The sequence below is a fragment of the Beta vulgaris genome, chromosome 2, assembly GCF_026745355.1.
Source record: "Beta vulgaris subsp. vulgaris cultivar EL10 chromosome 2, EL10.2, whole genome shotgun sequence".
In the NCBI taxonomy this organism is placed as follows: domain Eukaryota; kingdom Viridiplantae; phylum Streptophyta; class Magnoliopsida; order Caryophyllales; family Amaranthaceae; genus Beta; species Beta vulgaris.
The window spans coordinates 56,887,002-56,912,221 of NC_079203.1; the positions used below are offsets into that span (position 1 = coordinate 56,887,002).

The 25,220-nt window shown below is 34.6% G+C and overlaps 3 protein-coding genes, 1 long non-coding RNA gene and 1 pseudogene across 10 annotated transcripts; 3 read left to right on the top strand and 2 right to left on the bottom strand.

Annotated features, from left to right (window-relative positions):
- Positions 1–63: 63 nt before the first annotated feature.
- LOC109133520 (copper transport protein ATX1) lies at positions 64–1,163 on the bottom strand. Its single transcript, XM_010694598.3, has 3 exons — positions 1,057–1,163; positions 856–931; positions 64–398 (listed from the first exon to the last, which is right to left on the bottom strand). Exons 1-3 carry the CDS (start codon positions 1,063–1,065, stop codon positions 241–243), a joined length of 243 nt encoding a protein of 80 aa, XP_010692900.1. The 5' UTR covers positions 1,066–1,163; the 3' UTR covers positions 64–240.
- LOC104905939 (uncharacterized) lies at positions 1,057–24,013 on the bottom strand. Of its 5 annotated transcripts, none has more exons than XM_057392853.1 (9): positions 23,737–24,013; positions 22,545–22,733; positions 22,349–22,421; positions 22,162–22,212; positions 20,988–21,042; positions 17,943–18,054; positions 17,281–17,389; positions 7,677–7,739; positions 1,057–1,163 (listed from the first exon to the last, which is right to left on the bottom strand). In XM_057392853.1, the coding sequence occupies exons 2-7, from the start codon at positions 22,644–22,646 to the stop codon at positions 17,372–17,374; spliced, it is 411 nt and encodes a 136-aa protein (XP_057248836.1). In that variant the 5' UTR covers positions 22,647–22,733; positions 23,737–24,013; the 3' UTR covers positions 1,057–1,163; positions 7,677–7,739; positions 17,281–17,371. The 5 variants fall into 5 exon arrangements, with proteins under 5 accessions (XP_057248836.1, XP_057248833.1, XP_057248834.1 ...); XM_057392850.1 differs by lacking the exon at positions 7,677–7,739 and adding an exon at positions 13,826–13,888 and having other exon boundaries at positions 1,086–1,163; XM_057392851.1 differs by lacking the exons at positions 1,057–1,163; positions 7,677–7,739 and adding exons at positions 12,375–13,098; positions 13,826–13,888.
- Positions 4,709–7,409, top strand: LOC104905941 (staphylococcal-like nuclease CAN2). Of its 3 annotated transcripts, XM_010694603.4 has the most exons (9): positions 4,709–5,101; positions 5,302–5,357; positions 5,622–5,736; positions 5,840–5,917; positions 6,021–6,208; positions 6,313–6,369; positions 6,453–6,612; positions 6,887–6,955; positions 7,050–7,409. In XM_010694603.4, exons 1-9 carry the CDS (start codon positions 4,952–4,954, stop codon positions 7,146–7,148), a joined length of 972 nt encoding a protein of 323 aa, XP_010692905.2. In that variant the 5' UTR covers positions 4,709–4,951; the 3' UTR covers positions 7,149–7,409. The 3 variants fall into 3 exon arrangements, with proteins under 3 accessions (XP_010692905.2, XP_010692903.2, XP_048495625.1); XM_010694601.4 differs by having other exon boundaries at positions 6,453–6,955; XM_048639668.2 differs by having other exon boundaries at positions 6,453–7,409.
- LOC125495062 (staphylococcal-like nuclease CAN2) lies at positions 9,309–12,980 on the top strand (annotated as a pseudogene).
- LOC130590423 (uncharacterized) lies at positions 15,257–15,932 on the top strand. Its single transcript, XR_008968389.1, has 2 exons — positions 15,257–15,495; positions 15,599–15,932. It is a non-coding gene; the product is annotated as an uncharacterized LOC130590423 (long non-coding RNA).
- Positions 24,014–25,220: the final 1,207 nt, after the last annotated feature.

Below are 25,220 nucleotides of genomic sequence, written 5' to 3' on the forward strand. Positions count from 1 at the left end.
TCTAAAATTCCTCCCCCTTCTTCCTTCACCACCATTATGAATTGCACTATTCTAAGAACACCATGAAAACGATGGCATCAACCATCAACATAAATCTGACTTGAATTACACTTAATTATCATTAAGCAACAAATAAAAAATCAAAATAGAGTATTTTGACTATATACTAGTAATAATATTCCATTTATGCTATGAGAAAAAATTCCAGGGTCCTCACAAAATGCAGAAATAACATCACATTTATCCTGCAGCTGCAAAATTGTTGAGCTGTTGACGATCATCCCAAGTGGTTGCTGTCTTCCCAATTTTATGTATCACTCGTATCACCTCCTCCTCTGTTACATTCCCTGTCACTGTGACTTTGTTTAGCCGTGTGTCGACGTTGTAGGTTTCAATATCTTCAACAAGAAAAACAAGGGAGAAGAATCAATGTCATAAACAAGTTAACAAGTATAATCAAGTAACAGAAATGATATAAAAAGATATGTAAACCATTCCCTTTCTCTTTATTTTTATTCGAAACGATCTCCAATTCCAGCAATGCATCCGTTTACCATTATATATGTGTTTGAAAGATGTTAAGTTGATGTTTTGAAAATAAACTACCATGATTATACATGAATATAGGTGAAGATTAATAAAGCTTGACCTCGAAAACAATGTTGTGAACTTGCAACCAATAAAATTAGGAGCAACTCTCTGATCTAGTGGATTAGAAGAACAAGTTTTCCAGTGTTTTTGTCAACTAAGCAACATCAAAAGATTTCCGTTGCTCAATAACAACTTCAACTTCCTATGTATATCTATGTCAACTAAATGAATATGATGATTAACCATTAGGTTATGCACCCTTACCTTCAATCTTTTTGATGGCCTTCAATATTTTCTTGATGCATTCATCACAATGCAATCCGACCCTCAGCTCAACCATCTATTAAGAAATTTAGCCAAAATAATTATGTTTATTTAGATTCAAGAAAATTAACAAGCTAACTACAAGAAAGGAAAAGGGAAGAAAGAAAATGGTTGTAAATCTCATAGAAGATGAATACTTACATTTGTCATATTTGATGGATAGCAAATATACAAGCCTTAAAACTTTAAAAGCAAGATTGGAAAATTATGCTCCTGTTTTTGTGTTTGTTTAGGCCTTATAATCATACCTGCACTTATATATGACCATCAAGCACTGAAGCCTACGGTGGGGCATTAGATTCTTCTTTCTTGGTTTTGATAAATACAACTTTAAGTAAAGAGGATAACTCATTTTATTCCTGCCTTTTGGACTTTTATTTTAGGTGGTTACTCTATTACGCGTTTTTATCATGGAGTACAAGGGAACATCACAAGCAATTTATGACTTAAATGTAATCCATATCAAATTCATGGACTTTGAAATGTCGATGAGATAAGATAGCTCGCGAGTAGTTTGAGATCAACTTGGTCAAAACTTAATTCAAATGAGCACGACTCAACACGTTAGCGAGTCGAATTTAACCACTAAACACTTGATTTAATACTATCAAAAGTAATAACCTAAATCCAATAAAGATGCTAATGGCACGAGGTAGTCGGTGAGTTAATTGAGACATATTTGGTCAAAATTGAACTTGAGAAATTTTAGCTCGAGATTTATTTATTCTAAATTCTGAGTTTGACTCACACTATTAACATCTTATATTAGTTTGACCATGTATCAAATTGTTTCTATTAGTTGTTTTCGTTGAATATGTTTTTTTTGTAATGTCTTTGTAGAATCAGCTTTTCGACTACTTTCATTTATTTACCTGTGAGAGGCAATGTTTCCGGAAAAAAGCAAAAAAAGAAAAAGAAAAAGAAAACGTGTGTGCTCACTTTTCCAAAGGAAACAGAACCTACTGCCGTGTGCATAGAACAAAACCCTTTTGGTGTGGCAAAAAGCAAAATGAGAAGAATTCACCGTTAATCCTTCTGCCACAGAAAAAAGGAAGACATCATCTTTATTCTTTACCTATATGGACTGCAATCGTGGCGATGCTGGGAAGTGATAGGCTCTTATGCCCTACATAAGGGGGAACAACATCAACTATTACTAAATGTCTTTATTGATCAATGATTATTTCCTAAGAAGAGGATTGGACTAAATTGCTATGGGTTATTTGGTCCCGATTGCATCATGTTCATGGTTTAGTCCCCACTAATTATGTTTTTAAAGTATGTTGGAAAAGTATCAATTAAGGTGGAGGAATTAAAGGAATGATTTTTAGCCCATTTTATTTCAATGCGTGGAGCATGCACCCGTGTACATAGTGATGTATATACACCCAGATATGAAGCAATAAGATTTACAAAATGACACATAACTATCAAATTTCTTTTTTGTTAATTTGCTGTGTTTTATCAATGGTTTAAAGGCATCATTGCCAAGAAGCCCAAGATGCATGACCCATTACATGAATAAGGATTAGATCAAACATCGAAAGACCGATTACATAATGGCATCTTAATCATGAATGAAAATCAAACAAAACAATCATAATGCATTAAAATCTGACAACAAATTGAAATAATGAAAGAACACATGGGGTGATTTTCTTTTGTTTTTGACATAACACATGTCATGCATGATAAATTAATTAAAAAAAATAAAAAAAAATGATATATTGCATGTAACAATATAAGTGATTTGCTGATGTTATTACAATTACTATGATATTCATGTTCTTCTCGTATTTTTTTTATAGTTTTTTGTTTCTCAAGCTAAGTCTTATATGCACACGTTCTTTTATATTAAGTATGATGTTCTTTGTTTAATATTTCCGTGCTCTTCTAATGTTTTTATTTATATTTGTGATTATTAATAGTATCTTGTTTTCCAAGTTTTATATGTACATGTTCATTTATAGTCATCATGATGTTCTTTGTTTGATACCTTCCTGTTCTTTTAATGTTTTCATTCATTTTTGTGATTCTTTATAGATTTTTTGTTTCTCAACTCTTATATGCACATGTTCTTTTGTAATCAGTATGATCTTTAAATGATATATGAATGTTCTTTTTATGTTTTTATTCATTTTTGTGATTTTTAATAGTTTTTTTATATCTCGAAGAAAAATAAAAATATAAGCTATTAAATTGTCAGAAAAATTATAAACATTATTTCTCACAAAAAATGGTACATAAAAGATATGTTTTAATATATTAAAAGGGATAAAAAATGGAAAAATGAACGCAAAAAGCAAAAAAAACTACACTAAAAATTAGAAAGAGCATCATAAGATACATGACGTAAAACACAAACAAAAATAAAATATCATGATTTGCATCATATCTAATAAATTGAGGATATGTTCTCTTTGGCATAAAACAACTAAACTGAACTGAATTGAACTGAACTAAATTGAATTATAACTTTGAAAAACAATTACCTAATAGGTTCTCTTTGTTTTAAAAAGAATAATTGCTTATCATCGAGTTTTTGTTTGAGTGACACTAACAAATGTCAATCCAAGAGTGAAGTATTATCCCCAATCCTAATTTTAAACTATGATTCACAAAATTTGGCCCCTAATTCAAAATTCTCGTACAAAATTAATGAAAATATAATTATCCCCAATTCATAAGCCCCATGCATTATTTACAATTCCTCGGCTTTAGAAACTCTTGCAAAATGATCAACCGATATACTACCTCCGTTTCTTTTTAATTACTACACTTTGATATTTTACACTATTCATAAATTGCACGTTAACCCTCGTTTGTGATTTATACATGAATGAAAACATAATTATGTAAGATCTTGTCAGATTCATCTTAATATATATTTTATTAATATATACTTTTTATAATTTTTACAAATACAAAACTAGAGATATATCCTCAAATTCTTACATTGACATGCGTAAAAAGCTAAAATGAAACAGGGAGAGTAATTGCTAATCCAAATTAGGTAAACTTTTGGTGAGATGCAATTATCTGTTGCTAAATGCCCAATGTGGACTATTTTGGTCTTCAATTCAATATTACTAATTATGTGAGGTACGGGGCATGAATGGTCCATTGCTAAAGAAACTTGATAGTAGGTAGTTATGTTTTCTCCCGTCAAAAAAAAGGTAGTTATGTTTTCTTCAAAAAAAAAAAATTTACTAAGTTGTTGTATTTAAAAGTGAAAACCAAAATATAAGAGCCCGTTCGATATTATTGTAATTTTTTGTTTTTGTTTTTTGATTTTCAAAAGTCATATGATATATGTCCTAAAATGAATAAAAAATTAGTCAAATTTATTGCGAACACGATGATTTTAAAAACTGAGAACTAAAAAGTAAAAACCAATTTTTCTGGTTTCCAATTTTTGATTTTTAGTTTTCAAAAAAAAATTGAAAACTGTAAACAAAAAACGATAACGAACAGGCCCTAGGAGCTCGTTCATTATCGTTTTATATTTCTCGTTTTCAGTTTTTATGAAAATGAAAATCAAAAACAAAAACAAAAAAACCAGAATAAATAATTCCAGTTTTTTATTGTTAATTTTCAAAATTAACATGTTTAGTATAAGTACAACTAATTTTAAGTATATTATAGCCCTTATATCATATAACTTTTATATTCAAAAAAAAAAAATTAAAAACTTAAAGTGATACCAAACGGACTCTAATATTTCACAAAATTTTCATATAATAGATACTAACCTTTGGCTCCTTAGTACACTCCTCAAAGTTACAACGTCCCATAAAAAAATAAAAAATACACGATTAAAAGAGGCTGATGTGGATTTGTAATGTCAAAGCAAACAAAATCCAAACTAAGAAGTAACAATTAAAACACGCCATATTCCCACAAATTACAAGTATCTCTCTTCCAACCTACTCATTTTTGCCTCCCTTTTCTTCTTTAGAGTTTAGCTCTACTCATTGTTCCCCAAGCACGCCATATTCCCATAAACAAAGGCCTTACCTGATATAAAAAACAAAGGATGGGAAACGCCCTCAGATTTTTGCACAAGCATTGCTACCAGCCTACCACCACTGAGTCGCAGTCGCTTGAGCCCCAAAGTGCATCCACCCAAAATGTCGGAGTTTCGGCCCTAGCTCATGATATCCTCCAGTTTGAGGTCACATCCCAGGTAAAAAACTTCTTTTCCAATTCCTTGAACTTCACATATTTTGAATTTTCTTTATATCAAGCAAAATCTGAGAATTGGGGTCTTCAAAAACTAGTAAAAAAAAGTCAACTCAGCTAGGATGAAAAGCCAATATCGGATCCTATATGATCAGATGAAGGAAATGGAGTAATTGGATTGATGTTCAAGTTCTGATTTTCCAGGTACCTGAAGGGCTCACTAAGCATGTTGTATCCTCCAAGAAAGCTCAATCTAACTGGTAATCATGCTCTTAATTTTGACTATGCTTGAACAATCAAATTTGACCAAAATTAGAAGTTTACCTGATATTAGTTCCGACAGACAATTGTATGCAAACCCAGCCTAAAACCATACTGGTCCTTCGCTAAGTTTTTGTGTGACATTAAAAGGTTAATCTCTGATTAGTAAAAGGAGTCATCCGTACAAATTGAGAAGTCACACTCGATCTTATAGTAGAGTAAGTTATTTATGAGCCTATCTCTTACTAGGTTTCATATTTCAGGTATAAGAAGCTTCTACAGGCATGGAAGGAAGCCAAACCCCCACCAAAAACCCCGGAGGAAACATCAAGGTTTGTCATTGCAACGTTGAAACGGCACCAAAAGGCAGATGTCGAGGTGATTTTCAAACACCATAATTGTTCTTCCACTAGAATATTCTGAAAAAATGAGTCAGCATACTAGAAAATAGTCATAATTCTGGGTGGTACTTCTTGAGCAGGGTTTACTTGCCTTCTACGCCCTGCCTCTACCACATGAGCTCGTCGAACCCTCCAAGTACGAGCTCCACACTTTGCCCGTAAGACCCTTTGTCTTACTCTTGCTTTGAATTGGTAAATAGCAAAAAGTAGGAAGCTTTAGCTTGAAAATGAAAATTTCTTTTTAACAATGGATGGAAACAGGTGGATGTAAAGGCAGTAGCGGATGGCGATACCATAACCGTGTATGTAAGTACTACAGATCCTCGAGAGTCATGTTCAGTTCCTAAAGAAGTGCACGTTGCAGCAATTGAAAGGTCAAAAGCACGTGCTGAGAAAAATTATCCCAAGGCTGATGCACTCCATAAGAAGATAACTGATCAAAATTACAGGTTTCTTTTCGAATCTTATCTAGAGGTAGAACTGTAGAAGCAAGTGATCTGAAAAAGACTGTTTCATCAAATAGCAACTGAGTGAATTTTTCTAATTGTCACAGGGTTCTTAATATTGATAATGAGGAAATTCTAGCCAAAAAGTATCGGATTCGATTAAGGTACTAGAAATTCATGACAAGTCTCCTCTAAAAAGAACTTGAGCTCTATCTAACAGCTTTTAATGTCTTGCATACCAATTTAGGGGAATAGATGCACCTGAGAGTGCAATGCCATACGGGAAGCAGGCGAAAGAGGAGCTAGCTAACCTTGTTGAAGGGAAAAGCCTACGGGTTCTTGTCTATGAAGAAGACCGCTATGGTCGTTATGTAGGGGATGTGTACTGCAATGGCATATTTGCACAGGTACTTCACACTTCCTCACCAATATATTCCACGGCAAATCTTATAACACTTTTCACAGAAAATTATATCCATGTTCTTCGTTTCTCCCAGCATGCATTTCTTGGTTCCCCATTTATAGCAATTCTATTAAGACTAGTGTATTACCTTCCCAAGCATTGTGACTATTGTTTCATTTCAATGGTCATTGACATGAAAACTTCTATACTAATTTACAGTATAAAGCATTACCATTCCCACCATTCATGGCCTCTTACCAAACGGGCTATTGTAACAGGAAATGATGCTGAAGAAAGGATTTGCATGGCACTACACAGCCTATGACCACCGTCCAGAATTAGCTAATGTAAGTAAATCATCATAAAGTTAATTATTAAGCAAATATCGACAAAATTCAACTACTCAGAACATTCATAATGAATAATGATCATCAACAACAGTGGGAAAAAGAGGCACGGGCTAAGCGAGTTGGGCTATGGGCTTCAAATAATGCAGAAGAGCCATGGGAATGGAGAAAAAACCGACGTGAAGGAAGATAGAAAACTGCTTGTGCAGATAAGAACAAAAATGGAATTCCTCAACTTTGAAGGAAGCAGCGTAAATGAAGACAAAAAAAGTAGTCAGAGAAGCCAAATGTTGTACAACATGCAACACTCATTGAATACTCACCGTTGTTCTATTTTACTTGTACCATTATGACTTTTTACACTTTTCACATACATCACTTCAACCCTATTTTTTTACTAAAAATGTTGTTGAACTCATCTAATATATACATTTAAAATATTCTTTAATTCTAATTTTTTGTAATTAATCGTTTACGATATCAATGGTCTAAGTCGTATGTCAATTAAAAATGTTAGAAGTATAAAAAAAAAATGAAGGTAATATCATGTAAATCGTCTTATTCGTCTACACTTACCAAACACATATACAGGCTCCAGCACTATCATCTTAGGCTTTAGCTAACAAAGAACATTAGAACTTCTTGACAGAAAAGCTTACCATTACTATTGGTGAACCACATAAAAAAGCCAACTATTAGATTAATAAGACTAAGTACATACCATGTACATTTAATACGTCATAGATTTGGATAAATGAGAGGTAGAGGTAGCATCCCTGAGCAACTTCACAAAACAAATGGCACAAATTAGTCAACAATATCATGTAGTAAAACTATGAATTTCGGCAAATTAGAATCATATCACACTAGACAACAACTTCTTGATTCTGTTTACCAATTACCAAATATAAGAAATTATATTTGTCAAACAATTCTAACAAGATCCGTCATGCATATGTTTTTTCGGAGATTTAACAAAACCATATTGAAAAACAATTTGAACCAAGTTAGACAAAAATTTAATAAATTCAAACCAACTCTCTGGATTCTAATGCAGCATTTCAAAAAAAAAAAATCTAACTTTGGTCCCTGAACTCTATAGCATCTGGACTATGGAGTACAATAGAATATAGATCAAAGGCTCCTGTGAAAGTGCTATCAAATGTTTAATACAATAGGAGTATATAACTATATTTCTACTGCCATCAATGATCAATGACTCCAAATCATAAAGCTGACGCTCCTCAAAGTGACAACATCAATGTCACTCCCATAATATCATATAGTACAGTTTATTTTCCTTCAATTTAATGGGGGAGAGTATTTGTACTTAAAATGTAACAGAAAAAATATCTAAACAGACAGCCAATTAAAAAATATCTAAACAAATAGTCAATCATATTCATATCTACCCTCCTCAGTCCTCAGATTCCTTCCTTTGCCCACAAATTATACTTATATCTAACTATCTTCCAACCTCCTAAACTCCTTTTTTTACCTCTCTTTTCTTCTTACAGCTCTATTCATTCTTCACCAAACACACCACATAAAATTTCTTTTTTGTTAATTTGCTGTGTTTTATCAATGGTTTAAAGGCATCATTGCCAAGAAGCCCAAGATGCATGACCCATTACATGAATAAGGATTAGATCAAACATCGAAAGACCGATTACATAATGGCATCTTAATCATGAATGAAAATCAAACAAAACAATCATAATGCATTAAAATCTGACAACAAATTGAAATAATGAAAGAACACATGGGGTGATTTTCTTTTGTTTTTGACATAACACATGTCATGCATGATAAATTAATTAAAAAAAATAAAAAAAAATGATATATTGCATGTAACAATATAAGTGATTTGCTTATTACAATTACTATGATATTCATGTTCTTCTCGTATTTTTTTTATAGTTTTTTGTTTCTCAAGCTAAGTCTTATATGCACACGTTCTTTTATATTAAGTATGATGTTCTTTGTTTAATATTTCCGTGCTCTTCTAATGTTTTTATTTATATTTGTGATTATTAATAGTATCTTGTTTTCCAAGTTTTATATGTACATGTTCATTTATAGTCATCATGATGTTCTTTGTTTGATACCTTCCTGTTCTTTTAATGTTTTCATTCATTTTTGTGATTCTTTATAGATTTTTTGTTTCTCAACTCTTATATGCACATGTTCTTTTGTAATCAGTATGATCTTTAAATGATATATGAATGTTCTTTTTATGTTTTTATTCATTTTTGTGATTTTTAATAGTTTTTTTATATCTCGAAGAAAAATAAAAATATAAGCTATTAAATTGTCAGAAATTATAAACATTATTTCTCAAAAAAATGGTACATAAAAGATATGTTTTAATATATTAAAAGGGATAAAAAATGGAAAAATGAACGCAAAAAGCAAAAAAAACTACACTAAAAATTAGAAAGAGCATCATAAGATACATGACGTAAAACACAAACAAAAATAAAATATCATGATTTGCATCATATCTAATAAATTGAGGATATGTTCTCTTTGGCATAAAACAACTAAACTGAACTGAATTGAACTGAACTAAATTGAATTATAACTTTGAAAAACAATTACCTAATAGGTTCTCTTTGTTTTAAAAAGAATAATTGCTTATCATCGAGTTTTTGTTTGAGTGACACTAACAAATGTCAATCCAAGAGTGAAGTATTATCCCCTAATCCTAATTTTAAACTATGATTCACAAAATTTGGCCCCTAATTCAAAATTCTCGTACAAAATTAATGAAAATATAATTATCCCCAATTCATAAGCCCCATGCATTATTTACAATTCCTCGGCTTTAGAAACTCTTGCAAAATGATCAACCGATATACTACCTCCGTTTCTTTTTAATTACTACACTTTGATATTTTACACTATTCATAAATTGCACGTTAACCCTCGTTTGTGATTTATACATGAATGAAAACATAATTATGTAAGATCTTGTCAGATTCATCTTAATATATATTTTATTAATATATACTTTTTATAATTTTTACAAATACAAAACTAGAGATATATCCTCAAATTCTTACATTGACATGCGTAAAAAGCTAAAATGAAACAGGGAGAGTAATTGCTAATCCAAATTAGGTAAACTTTTGGTGAGATGCAATTATCTGTTGCTAAATGCCCAATGTGGACTATTTTGGTCTTCAATTCAATATTACTAATTATGTGAGGTACGGGGCATGAATGGTCCATTGCTAAAGAAACTTGATAGTAGGTAGTTATGTTTTCTCCCGTCAAAAAAAAGGTAGTTATGTTTTCTTCAAAAAAAAAAAATTTACTAAGTTGTTGTATTTAAAAGTGAAAACCAAAATATAAGAGCCCGTTCGATATTATTGTAATTTTTTGTTTTTTGTTTTTTGATTTTCAAAAGTCATATGATATATGTCCTAAAATGAATAAAAAATTAGTCAAATTTATTGCGAACACGATGATTTTAAAAACTGAGAACTAAAAAGTAAAAACCAATTTTTCTGGTTTCCAATTTTTGATTTTTAGTTTTCAAAAAAAAATTGAAAACTGTAAACAAAAAACGATAACGAACAGGCCCTAGGAGCTCGTTCATTATCGTTTTATATTTCTCGTTTTCAGTTTTTATGAAAATGAAAATCAAAAACAAAAACAAAAAAACCAGAATAAATAATTCCAGTTTTTTATTGTTAATTTTCAAAATTAACATGTTTAGTATAAGTACAACTAATTTTAAGTATATTATAGCCCTTATATCATATAACTTTTATATTCAAAAAAACAAAAATTAAAAACTTAAAGTGATACCAAACGGACTCTAATATTTCACAAAATTTTCATATAATAGATACTAACCTTTGGCTCCTTAGTACACTCCTCAAAGTTACAACGTCCCATAAAAAAATAAAAAATACACGATTAAAAGAGGCTGATGTGGATTTGTAATGTCAAAGCAAACAAAATCCAAACTAAGAAGTAACAATTAAAACACGCCATATTCCCACAAATTACAAGTATCTCTCTTCCAACCTACTCATTTTTGCCTCCCTTTTCTTCTTTAGAGTTTAGCTCTACTCATTGTTCCCCAAGCACGCCATATTCCCATAAACAAAGGCCTTACCTGATATAAAAAACAAAGGATGGGAAACGCCCTCAGATTTTTGCACAAGCATTGCTACCAGCCTACCACCACTGAGTCGCAGTCGCTTGAGCCCCAAAGTGCATCCACCCAAAATGTCGGAGTTTCGGCCCTAGCTCATGATATCCTCCAGTTTGAGGTCACATCCCAGGTAAAAAACTTCTTTTCCAATTCCTTGAACTTCACATATTTTGAATTTTCTTTATATCAAGCAAAATCTGAGAATTGGGGTCTTCAAAAACTAGTAAAAAAAAGTCAACTCAGCTAGGATGAAAAGCCAATATCGGATCCTATATGATCAGATGAAGGAAATGGAGTAATTGGATTGATGTTCAAGTTCTGATTTTCCAGGTACCTGAAGGGCTCACTAAGCATGTTGTATCCTCCAAGAAAGCTCAATCTAACTGGTAATCATGCTCTTAATTTTGACTATGCTTGAACAATCAAATTTGACCAAAATTAGAAGTTTACCTGATATTAGTTCCGACAGCAATTGTATGCAAACCCAGCCTAAAACCATACTGGTCCTTCGCTAAGTTTTTGTGTGACATTAAAAGGTTAATCTCTGATTAGTAAAAGGAGTCATCCGTACAAATTGAGAAGTCACACTCGATCTTATAGTAGAGTAAGTTATTTATGAGCCTATCTCTTACTAGGTTTCATATTTCAGGTATAAGAAGCTTCTACAGGCATGGAAGGAAGCCAAACCCCCACCAAAAACCCCGGAGGAAACATCAAGGTTTGTCATTGCAAACGTTGAAACGGCACCAAAAGGCAGATGTCGAGGTGATTTTCAAAACACCATAATTGTTCTTCCACTAGAATATTCTGAAAAAATGAGTCAGCATACTAGAAAATAGTCATAATTCTGGGTGGTACTTCTTGAGCAGGGTTTACTTGCCTTCTACGCCCTGCCTCTACCACATGAGCTCGTCGAACCCTCCAAGTACGAGCTCCACACTTTGCCCCGTAAGACCTTTGTCTTACTCTTGCTTTGAATTGGTAAATAGCAAAAAGTAGGAAGCTTTAGCTTGAAAATGAAAATTTCTTTTAAACAATGGATGGAAACAGGTGATGTAAAGGCAGTAGCGGATGGCGATACATAAACCGTGTATGTAAGTACTACAGATCCTCGAGAGTCATGTTCAGTTCCTAAAGAAGTGCACGTTGCAGCAATTGAAAGGTCAAAAGCACTGCTGAGAAAAATTATCCCAAGGCTGATGCACTCCATAAGAAGATAACTGATCAAAATTACAGGTTTCTTTTCGAATCTTATCTAGAGGTAGAACTGTAGAAGCAAGTGATCTGAAAAAGACTGTTTCATCAAATAGCAACTGAGTGAATTTTTCTAATTGTCACAGGGTTCTTAATATTGATAATGAGGAAATTCTAGCCAAAAAGTATCGGATTCGATTAAGGTACTAGAAATTCATGACAAGTCTCCTCTAAAAAGAACTTGAGCTCTATCTAACAGCTTTTAATGTCTTGCATACCAATTTAGGGGAATAGATGCACCTGAGAGTGCAATGCCATACGGGAAGCAGGCGAAAGAGGAGCTAGCTAACCTTGTTGAAGGGAAAAGCCTACGGGTTCTTGTCTATGAAGAAGACCGCTATGGTCGTTATGTAGGGGATGTGTACTGCTGGCATATTTGCACAGGTACTTCACACTTCCTCACCAATATATTCCACGGCAATCTTATAACACTTTTCACAGAAAATTATATCCATGTTCTTCGTTTCTCCCAGCATGCATTTCTTGGTTCCCCATTTATAGCAATTCTATTAAGACTAGTGTATTACCTTCCCAAGCATTGTGACTATTGTTTCATTTCAATGGTCATTGACATGAAAACTTCTATACTAATTTACAGTATAAAGCATTACCATTCCCACCATTCATGGCTTCTTACCAAACGGGCTATTGTAACAGGAAATGATGCTGAAGAAAGGATTTGCATGGCACTACACAGCCTATGACCACCGTCCAGAATTAGCTAATGTAAGTAAATCATCATAAAGTTAATTATTAAGCAAATATCGACAAAATTCAACTACTCAGAACATTCATAATGAATAATGATCATCACAACAGTGGGAAAAAGAGGCACGGGCTAAGCGAGTTGGGCTATGGGCTTCAAATAATGCAGAAGAGCCATGGGAATGGAGAAAAAACCGACGTGAAGGAAGATAGAAAACTGCTTGGTGCAGATAAGAACAAAAATGGAATTCCTCAACTTTGAAGGAAGCAGCGTAAATGAAAGACAAAAAAAGTAGTCAGAGAAGCCCAAATGTTGTACAACATGCAACACTCATTGAATACTCACCGTTGTTCTATTTTACTTGTACCATTATGACTTTTTACACTTTTCACATACATCACTTCAACCCTATTTTTTTACTAAAAATGTTGTTGAACTCATCTAATATATACATTTAAAATATTCTTTAATTCTAATTTTTTGTAATTAATCGTTTACGATATCAATGGTCTAAGTCGTATGTCAATTAAAAATGTTAGAAGTATAAAAAAAAAATGAAGGTAATATCATGTAAATCGTCTTATTCGTCTACACTTACCAAACACATATACAGGCTCCAGCACTATCATCTTAGGCTTTAGCTACAAAGAACATTAGAACTTCTTGACAGAAAAGCTTACCATTACTATTGGTGAACCACATAAAAAAGCCAACTATTAGATTAATAAGACTAAGTACATACCATGTACATTTAATACGTCATAGATTTGGATAAATGAGAGGTAGAGGTAGCATCCCTGAGCAACTTCACAAAACAAATGGCACAAATTAGTCAACAATATCATGTAGTAAAACTATGAATTTCGGCAAATTAGAATCATATCACACTAGACAACAACTTCTTGATTCTGTTTACCAATTACCAAATATAAGAAATTATATTTGTCAAACAATTCTAACAAGATCCGTCATGCATATGTTTTTTCGGAGATTTAACAAAACCATATTGAAAAACAATTTGAACCAAGTTAGACAAAAATTTAATAAATTCAAACCAACTCTCTGGATTCTAATGCAGCATTTCAAAAAAAAAAAATCTAACTTTGGTCCCTGAACTCTATAGCATCTGGACTATGGAGTACAATAGAATATAGATCAAAGGCTCCTGTGAAAGTGCTATCAAATGTTTAATACAATAGGAGTATATAACTATATTTCTACTGCCATCAATGATCAATGACTCCAAATCATAAAGCTGACGCTCCTCAAAGTGACAACATCAATGTCACTCCCATAATATCATATAGTACAGTTTATTTTCCTTCAATTTAATGGGGGAGAGTATTTGTACTTAAAATGTAACAGAAAAAATATCTAAACAGACAGCCAATTAAAAAATATCTAAACAAATAGTCAATCATATTCATATCTACCCTCCTCAGTCCTCAGATTCCTTCCTTTGCCCACAAATTATACTTATATCTAACTATCTTCCAACCTCCTAAACTCCTTTTTTTACCTCTCTTTTCTTCTTACAGCTCTATTCATTCTTCACCAAACACACCACATACTTCCCACAAACAGAATTGATAAAGAAAACAAAGAATGGGAAACTCCCTCAGATTTCTGTACACGAATTGCTGCCAGCCTACCACCACCGAGTCGCAGTCACTTGGGCCCCACGGCATTTCCGCCCAAAATGTCAGAGTTTCTGCCTTAGCTCATGATATCCTCCACTTTGAGGTCACATCCCAGGTAAGCAAGTGTATTCTTTTTCAATTCCTTCACTTCCAAAGGTTCTTACTCAATAAAGCAAAAATGCTGAATATTCGGATCATCAGAAATTCAACTCACCTAGAATGCAAAACGGATCTTGGATACTTGATAATCAGATGAAGAAAATAGAATAGTTGCTTTGATGTTTATGTTCTGATTTTTAGGTACCTGAAGGCTGAAGGGTCAGTAAGCATGTTGCATCCTCAAAGAAAACTCAATCTAACTGGTAAGCATGCTCTTAATAATTAATTCTAACTAGTAGGTAATATAACCTCAAAGTTCACAATACCCAGACCAGATGCTTGAGCACTTACGATCAGACCAAAAACAGACAATTCTACCTGCTATTAGTATGTCCCACTCTTGGATCTAGCCCAACCTAAAACCATAATTGCCATTTGCTAATTTATTGCAAGATATTAAAAGTTACTACCAAAAAAAATTGTCATCCGTACAAATCGAGTAGTCACCCCGATTTCACAGTAATTGTGAGACTGTCTCATATAAATTTTATATTTCAAGTATAAGAAGCTTCTACAAGCATGGAAGGAAGCCAGGCCCCCACCAAGAACCCCTGAGGAAACAACAAGGCTCATCACTGAAACCTTGAAACGGCACCAGAAGGCAGATGTTAAGGTAATATCCACTCACCAAACATTTCTTATGCTAGCATGTTTTGAGGAAATGAGACAACATAACTATAATACAATTATAATTCCTGGCAATACTTATTGAACAGGGCTTATTTGCCTCTTCTACGGCTTGCCTTTACCTCATACACTAATTGAACTGCCCAATGGAGTGCCATCCGCGTTGCCTAATGGGGTGAAGTACGAGCTCCATACTTTACCCGTAAGACCCCTTCTCTTGCTTTAATTCGGAAAACAGCCCAAAACAAGAAGCTTTAACTTAAAAACAAAAACTCATTGCAACAATGGACGCAAACAGTGGATGTAAAGGCAGCAGCGGACGGAGATACCATAACTGTATATGTCAGTGCTACAGATCCTCGAGAGTCGTCTTCAGTTCCTAAAGAAGTGCAGCTTGCAGTAATTCAAAGATTTAAAGCACGTGCTCAGAGAAAATATCCCAAGGCAGATGCACTTCATAAGAAAATAACAGCTCAAAATTACAGGTTTTATTTTGCAGATCTTGTCTACAAGTCAACGAGACAAATGAAATAGGAACTTAACGAATTTATCTAATTGTCGCAGGGTTATAAATATTCAAAACGAGGAGATTATAGCATATAAGTATCGGATTCATTTAAGGTACTAAAAATTCATGAAAACCAACATTGCTTTGAGACCACATAAACCAAAAGCAACTATAACCATGAGGGTTCTTTGCCATAGATCTTTTTGTTCCTTGTGCACGCTATAGTCAACCTGAACTTGAACCACAAAAAGTCAATGTCACCACAAAATTCCAACACCCAGTATCACCATTCATTATCACAGAGACTCCACAAATATATGCCCACTTAGGCTCCGTTTGGTTGGATGAAAAACATTTTCAATGTAAAATGATTTTTCATATAAAATTCAATTGCAAAGCTAATTTTCCTTTGTTTGGTTCGATGTAAAAAAGCTATGGGAAAAGAGAAATGGAAAGGGAAGGGAGAGGATAGATAAGAGAAGAGTAAAAAGGTTGCTAAGGAGGGCGGAAGAAAATGTATTTCCCCTTATTTTCGAAAGGAAAATGATTTTCACCTATACAAGGGAAAGTGAGAGGAAAAGAAAAACTCATTTTAATGAACAATATTTTACACCCTACCAAACGGAGCCTTAATCAAGTAGCCACAAGCAAATGAGCAATAGGAAGAGCAATACTGGATACCATCCAGACCCCACAACACCTCTCTCATCTTCTAACTCTCATCTTCTATGACATGTTCCTAAGCCTGTGATGTAGTTTGGTTTGGAAAATACAGATTGTTTTTATAGTGATTTGGTTTAGGGCCTTTAGGGCTTAGGCTATTCCCCAAACTGCACCAAATTAAACCGTGAACACCCTTGCGAGTCTTGACTATTAACGTAATAATTCTTTTATTTTATCAGGTTGCTCTTCACACTCATTGATCAGCCTGCTTCAAAAGCTCTTTCAGCGCAGCTTTCTGCTAGTCTCATGAAAACGAAGTTCTTCCCGTCCCCCCCCCCCTGGTTGGTATGGGTTAATTCTTTTGAATACAGTCATAGACGCTCGAGCGGCTTTCTTGCCTAGGTCTGGTCTGCTTGAGATGCTGACAACCTAGAAAGTCGAAACTAAGGAAGCTAAGGGTTCTTTCTCTATACACACACGTATATCCACCAGTTTTGAGCTTCTCGTAGTTGGAGAAACTTCCACATACATCAACTTGATAACCTTTAATGAAAATAAAGAAACAGATAGAAGAACAGTTTATAGAAACACATATATTACCTGCCATGGCCTCTCCCAATCAAGTGGCATTGGCCACGCCCCAAACTAAGACCCGATGATTGAGCCAGGTGCTGGAAGGCAAACCATATAATTAATAGATCCTGTTGGCCTGAAAGTGTAATAAAGAAAAGTTGAATGCTATACTTGACAGGTTGTAAAAAGAAAAATTAATACCATCACAAAATATAGAACATTGGGCGGAATTCATATTTTAATAATTAAGATTGAAATGTAGAAACTCCAGGGTGCAGTTTTAGTGAATTGGGTGAAACAAGTCCAGCACATTCTAATTATTCTATTCAGCACTCTGAAGTATAAATCCATTCCAGAACCCACACACCATCCCTCCCCCCACCAAAAAAGAACTGCTCTACTAGTTACTTGTCCAACCAAAGTATAAGCATTTCATTCTAGACCCTTATATACCCAAAAGGTGGCCAGTGCACCAACTCTCTTACAAATGGTTTAAAGTAGTAAAAATGTTTCCAGGTCTTATATCAAATCTTTCAGCAGCCAATTCCAGCCACAGTAGCAAGGGAAAGCAAAACTTGTTAAAGCGGTTAAAAAATTATAAAAACATGTTTTAATTCATGAGAAAAGTGTAAAGCAAATGAAAACAAACAGCAATGATGCTATGGCGTATAGAAAATCAGATAACTTACCTGATTTTCACAAAAATTCGCTGCCAGTCTACCCAAGATGCACCAAAGACAGCAGCAGCTGGTGAGAACTGCCAAAGCGTACCGTATAGTACCATTGGAAATTCCAAGAACTCTTGACGCATAGGCGAAGCATGACAAGTTCGATTAAACAATAAGAATATAAGATTACAGAAATAGTATCTACAAATTTATAGGTAGTCTTTTCTAATACTATGTAAACTCTTCATCTCATACAAGCATTGAAAAAAATAGCTGAAAGATAAGTTGCTATAAACATACTCTATTCATCGTGTTCTACAAATCTTGTCATTTGATACAGCAATTGTGAAGATTGGATCCGGTGAGTGTCGATCTTGAAAGAAAAAAACCCAAAAAGGCTTCATGTCCACTTATGTGAGAAGGACGGTGCCTGGAGCCTAGGTGCAGGTGTGTAAATCTCGTAGGCAACGCACACCATTGGAGCTAAAAACCTTATCAATAAAATCTAGAGCATATTTTGTACTCAAAACAGCATCTCTTATTAATTATATTATAAATGTATATGATGCTCGTGCTTTTAGAAACTAAGGCCTGCATCAGCTGTAGAAGGTGATCTTTCTTTTATTTAATCACGTTTGGCTAGTATGTCCAGTATATGTAAGCAGTACATGTCCCTTCATTGGTTTCACATAGCGGTAGACAAAACTATAACAACATTCATGAAGTAGCACTTCTCTACAAGCAAGTCACCCTAAGTTCTTTTTCGATGTCTATATAACCTGCATGTCCTATCCATGACTCTGCAGTCTGCACTAAGTCCTTCCCAAAAGAATCTAAGGGCTTCTCAACTGGCCAGCAACATAGATCTCCTAGCTTCACTCATCTTTTCTAAACAGGAAAGATCAGAGTAAACTCTGATTAGCGTATGCAAAGCTTTGGAGAAACTGATAGCTGATTAGTCCTTGCCTCCAAAGCACTCCGCATTTAGAAAACTCAAGAATCTTTTTAGTTATGTTCAGAGGAGTTCTTTAGTCAATCGGACATTTAAGTATTTCCATAACTGCAGACTTTCATAAAGCTTGAATCATCTTTATGTTGTTCTCATATTGTAGGATGGTATTTTTCAAAAATTTGTCATTTAATGCACTTTATTTTATTGCACCACTCAATATTTTCAATGCATATGCATTTCTGGACATTACTTTGTGAATTAAGAAAGGTCCTTTCCCATTATGGCAACCATTTGCCTAAGGAATAAGTTCTATAGCTTGCCTCTTGGAGAAGTATTTTCTAGACCATATCTTTCTTACCACCCTTTTATTTTCCAGGCTTTGGCAACTCTCATTATTTGAGCTTCTATCCTTCCTATATCTTTAGTTTAGTCATTCCAGCATCTATGTCTTCAATAGCCATGGCTCATGTCCTCATCAAAATTTAGTTCCATCTTCCCAGCACTCCTATGCTCCTAGCAGACACCAAACGGAAAGGGTCACACTTGTCGTCTCTCTTATAGGTCCTGCAGACCCATACTCCATTAAGCAACAATTCATGTGAACTCCTAGCCATTTTAGCAATCCCTTTAGCTATTGTTTGTAGATTCAAATTGCCCGTTGACCTTATCATAGTAATGAAGCTTCTGGATGGAGTACTTCTCCAAATATTCATTGAACTCATAGAGCCTAAATACTGATGCTTGGTCTACAATTATAGATTCTAAGATTTCCAAACTTGGTCAACATTCCTTCTTCCAGGAAATAAACCAATGTACTAGTGCTAATGATTTACAGGCCTGAGAATCAACCCACTTTGAGAACTAATCAGTGATGATTAAAATATAGGAGTGCCCCCCTAACTATAAATGGTGAATAGCTCTTATTGCTTCCATTGTCCAACCTCTAAAGGGCCAAAGCTTTATGACGTATTTCATTATGTTGTCGGAGCTCTACTGGTAGGTCTAACCTCTAAAACTCTTATATTGCTTTAAAAAACATACCTATGGATCAGTGATCTCATCCTTAAACCATGATGATGTGCCCCACATAGGCCATAATGTACTTCTACCATGAAAGTCAAGGCCTTTCCGGCATCAATACAATTTAGCAAGGCCTCTCTTGTAAAGCTCAAAATCAAGGAAGTGCTTCATTGCAGCCATCCTTACTCAGAACTTAAATGTCCCAAAAAATGTCCTGGTTATCTTGTAAATCTAAATCCAAAGACTTCAATTGTTGTTTTCCTGGGGAAGAAGGGGTGGGTGTTGGCCCAACCCCTTAGTTGGCCCTTGAATTTCAGCGACTGAAATAGTGTTACTTTACTTGGAGCCGTGGGGAGAGTGTAGAATATAAAATAAATTGGGTAGGGAAGAAAGTACATGGTGACGTGTAGTTAAAGTAAGAAAGGCAAACAGATGAACCAACAAAGGTTGTGGGAATAAAAGGAAGGTTGAGATAAGGGTTGAGGCAGAGTTAGTAGAATGTCGGGTATAAGGAGGAGGAAGGGAGAGAGAAGGATGAGGAAAGGTGAACCAACCTCATCATTTGTGGGTGCTCTAAGGATAGTTCTCAACATAAGGATAATTCTCTCGGATATATATATTTCCAAAAAAAGGTACTAGGCACTTAGCCAGATTCAAATTCTAAAAGTTGGAAACTGCTGACATTTGAACTCCAATTAAAGTTGCTCCCTCCGTTCTTATTTAATATTTGACTTTTCACACTTGCTAGTGTAAAACTTTGAGCATTAATATCTTTAATTGTGTATTTGTAAAATATATAAAAAATTGATATTTCAAAAATACATACTTCCTTCTGAGATTAGTGAATTACTTCTCTCAAAAAACTCACATAAAAGAGAGAAGTGTTTCACTTACTTCAGAACGGAGAAAGTATAAAACACAAATGATGGTCAAAGTGGTCAATATGAATAGTGCCAATATACTAAACTATCAAAAAAACGGAGGGAGTGCCAGCTTTCTTTCACTTTGTTAGACATAAATTATTTTAGGGTCAACCTGTCATTCATTTGCAGAATTCTATTGACAAGATTAACCATGGCCCTTGTTGCGCATACTTTGAGCCAACTGGAGCACCCAAGCTAATTGCTCCAAGAGCAAAGACAAACACTCCTGCAGCAAACAAGGGATAGGCATTACTGACTCAACTTTACCTGCTAACAGAGGCAATAATTTGTGAAAAAAGTATACACATACAACAGGCATGGGTATAATACTATAATCCCATAAGACCTTTCAATCTGCATAAATGAATATCCTAGACCATATGCACTGTAAATAGGACATAATTTTGATAACTCCCACTGAGTACATTAGATAGTCTTATACATTAATATGACACCAAAGAAGACACCAATTTACACATTTTTAAAGCCCCAATGATGGGTTATACAGCATCGCCTACACAGCATACAAGCCTAATGCTCCCTAACACGAGGAAATAGGCATGAATTTGAAATAGCGGTACCCCAGAGGAGAAACTTTGCGTCCTCCTCCGCCCACCAAGTAGAAGATACATCGAAAAGAGTCCCATTGATTACATAAATCAAAGTTAACGTTACGTAAAATTCTAATAGCCATTCCCGATGCCCAACTTGAGAGCCTCACAGAATTTGAATATTGCTAAAGTCACAAATGACAATCTTAACACAGAAGAAAGAGCATGTGTCTTTCATTACCAATAAAGAATCCAAATTATAGATTAGTTATGACAGAAACACCCAACAACTTCATGTGAGAATTGTGCAAATCAATACCATGTGTACGGTGCCTACCTGCCTTTTAGCTACCCTGTTATCCCTTCTTTTGCCGTGTATATGGCAAGGATAGTCAGGTGAGGAACCATGATTTCTTGGAAAGAGAATGCAGTGAACTAAATATTTCCCAGAAAGGACAAGATGTCTCTTTCCTAATGATAACCTCGTCATTCATGCCTTTCAACCCTGATTGGAACAGATACTCAACACAACATTCAAATGATACCAATTAGAGCTATGCATGGCTAAACACCTATGAGAGTCAATTATAAAGCATGAATCACTGGAAACTTCGTAACAACTCATGAAGACAGACATTTTTTTTCCACCTCTGAATGCGTCAAACTAACGTCAGACTAAATTCAACAGAAGCTAGGTGCTACAATTCGGCAGCCAAAAGTCCATGACCTAGAAAGTGACTCAAAGAGATGGAGATTTGAGAATACTGGGATAAAGAGAAAGAGAGAAATCTCACCTGCAAAAAGTCCCAGTAGTCCGCGTCCTGCAGCCCTCAGCCCCTCACGTACTTAGAGAGCCACAAAAGACCCCACAATCAATGTACTGAAATGATCAATACTTCCAAAATATATTCAACCCGTCCCCACTCCAAAACAAGTAACAACAAAAGTGAATTAAAGAGTCAAAGGAAAAGGCAATCATACAGAGCATCTCCCTGGATATTTCCTGGAAAAACTGGAAAGCAAGATTGCAATGGGACATGGGACACTGAGTGGCCTGCAGCAACCAAGAAAGGAATTTGAACCCTTCCAAGAGGTGGATAAAGCAAGGAAATATACATAAAATGCAATACGGGTGAAAGAAGCTCAAGTCCAATATGGAAGGGTGGCATTCACGAACCCAAAGTATAAGCAGAGCATGATCAGGACTGGATTTGAGATCAGCTGCATGGAAATGATGGACCACCAAGAAAGCTACTGGAATTCCCAAGCCGCAGAACATAAATGCACCAAATGTTATAGCCTTCAAATTCTTACTTCCATTAGCTTATCTTAAATTCGGATCAGTGGCGGATCGAGGGTTTCACGGCTTTCACCTGCGTGGGTTCGGAATCAATGAGAAGTTAAACAGAAAAAAGGACCAAATTATATTGATTAAAAAATAAAATACATCAATTCAAGTTCGGAATTACAACCGATAACTACGGGAATAAGTAGGCCCGGCTCACAGCGGCCCAATCTGTTACAAGGAACATAACCTCTGATTTTTAGGGGGCCAAAAATGGCAATTTCATAGCTTGGCAAGAGTAACAATACTTAGCATTATTTCTCTCTTCACATTTCCCATAAAAAGTCGTCCCCTTCCCCGTATTAATTGAAACTTTTGTTTCCTTACTTTAATTTATCAACAAAGAAAGATTTTATTTTATTCATCTCTCGTAATCAACAAGAGCCAAGAGGCCTTATTTTTTATGAAAACACAACCAATAAGAAAATGGATTTATCACCATCTTTAGTTTTTCTCTCAACTACCAAAAATATGACATAACAACTAATGCCCCTCTTGTGGACATTTTATATTGTGTTTTGTTGGTTATTCCATCAGTTTTTGATTTCATTCTGGTTGCTAATGTTCCAAACTTTTCATCCTTTAGAACTTTACTCAAAATTAAACAAGTTTCTTGGCATCACTATTTACAAATTACACGTAATGATGAATAACTAGTTTTTAGATCCAGGCTATGCTCCGGGTAATTATAGTATTTATTTATAAACATTTTACTTTATAAATATAACACCAAAATGCATTTTCTATTTTTTTATTGTAGGTGTGTTTGCATAAAGTAAAATCTCTATGGATAGCGCCACGTGGCGTAGTTCCTTGCTTAAGAACTCCTCTAAATATATCAGTATAGATTAAATTGAACAAGTTAAACATCAATAACCATTACTCCGAATTCCAAATTAAACTTCAATGAGCAAATATGCATTCAATAATTTCAACTCATCCAAGCATTTCAATAATTCGTTATGTAATTAATCCAAACATAACTACGTAAATTGGAAAATGGAAGAAAAATAATTACCTACACTATTCTAGAGTTCCAGTCAGTAGTAGTGGGCTGCCGGCTGCGGGAGTGCGAGTGTGCGAGTGCGTCGTTGTCGGCGTCGTGGGCGGCGGTCGGCTGGTTTAGAGAACTAGAGATCGCTCGTCGGTGTGAAAAAGAATTGACAGAGTGACTTGGGAGTAATTTGAATTTTGAAACCCTAGGTTTAAGGTTTGGTAGTTTGCTGTGAAAGAGACGAGACTGGAAGACAAGAAGAGAAACAATTGCTGGTGAAAAGAAAATGCAAGAGTTAAAATATTGGATGCATGCATCTCAAGACTTAAAGCAGGTCCGCTAACTAACTTCTCACACGCGGACCACTGGGCGTCTGGGGCCTCTGGGCCATTCATCATCTATCAACTATCTCTATTATATAAGTCAAGGGAGGAGGTGTGGTGTCCTCTTTTAAAGTGACTAAAATACCTTTAATGATCTAATTAATGGAATAAAAAAATTACAAAAGCAAATCATTTTAAAATCTCATTCCAACTTGCCATTTAAAACAAGTTTAAAATAGTATATGCATCAAATACTTCAATCAAAAATTAAATGGACAAAACATTTATACCTTATAAAAAAAGATGGCATATGACAAAAGTTCAGCATAATTTCATACTAGCTTACTAAGCTAGTTCCTGATGATGCAGGTTTCTAAAGACGTTATGATCGTGTCTCTGCTTTTGCTGTGCTCAAGTGATGACTTGTATATATATGCAGTGTTGCATGCTCTGTAGTTATGTTAAAGTGTAGCTTTTGATCTCAAACTCTAAGCTTTACGCTCGTGAGATGTCCTTTTAGAGCTAGTTTCTGTAATCCGACTAAGTTGGTCGATGCTATGTATGTAAATTAGTAAGTATAAGGAATAAGGGTTGTATATTATCAGTTTGGTTGTATAAAAGTGTTTCTCTATATAAGTTCGTTGTTTCTCGCGATATCATCCAATTTCCATTAGATGATGTCATGGTAATGGTCCGAGTTTTGTTAACCAGGGCTTCCGTTGCACTTATTTCTAATTAAGCTGGTTACCGATTATCGTTCCATAGAGCTATGGGCAGGTTTCCCTATGGAACCCCCAAGGTTCCCAGTCCATGGGGCACAGTTCATTACCTCATTGGTCGACTAAATGAGGCTACTTTCTCCATATAAATCATTCCCTATTATGAATCATACAAACTTATACATGTGTATACATTAATCCAATAAGAGAATCTACAATCAATACATATGACCGTTCTATTGCTAGCTTCGATTATATGCTTTGAGCCACTATTAAACGACTAATACCAACAAAATATGACTAAAGTACCTAAGGACAGCATGTTATACATAATATAATGAACTTAATACACACATATTATCACTCAAAAGTTCAGCATAATTTCATACTAGCTTTTTCTACGGAAACGACTATAAATCAGGGCATTAGTCTTCATAGTATTCTGATTTAAAGTTTTGTAAATTAAATCTAA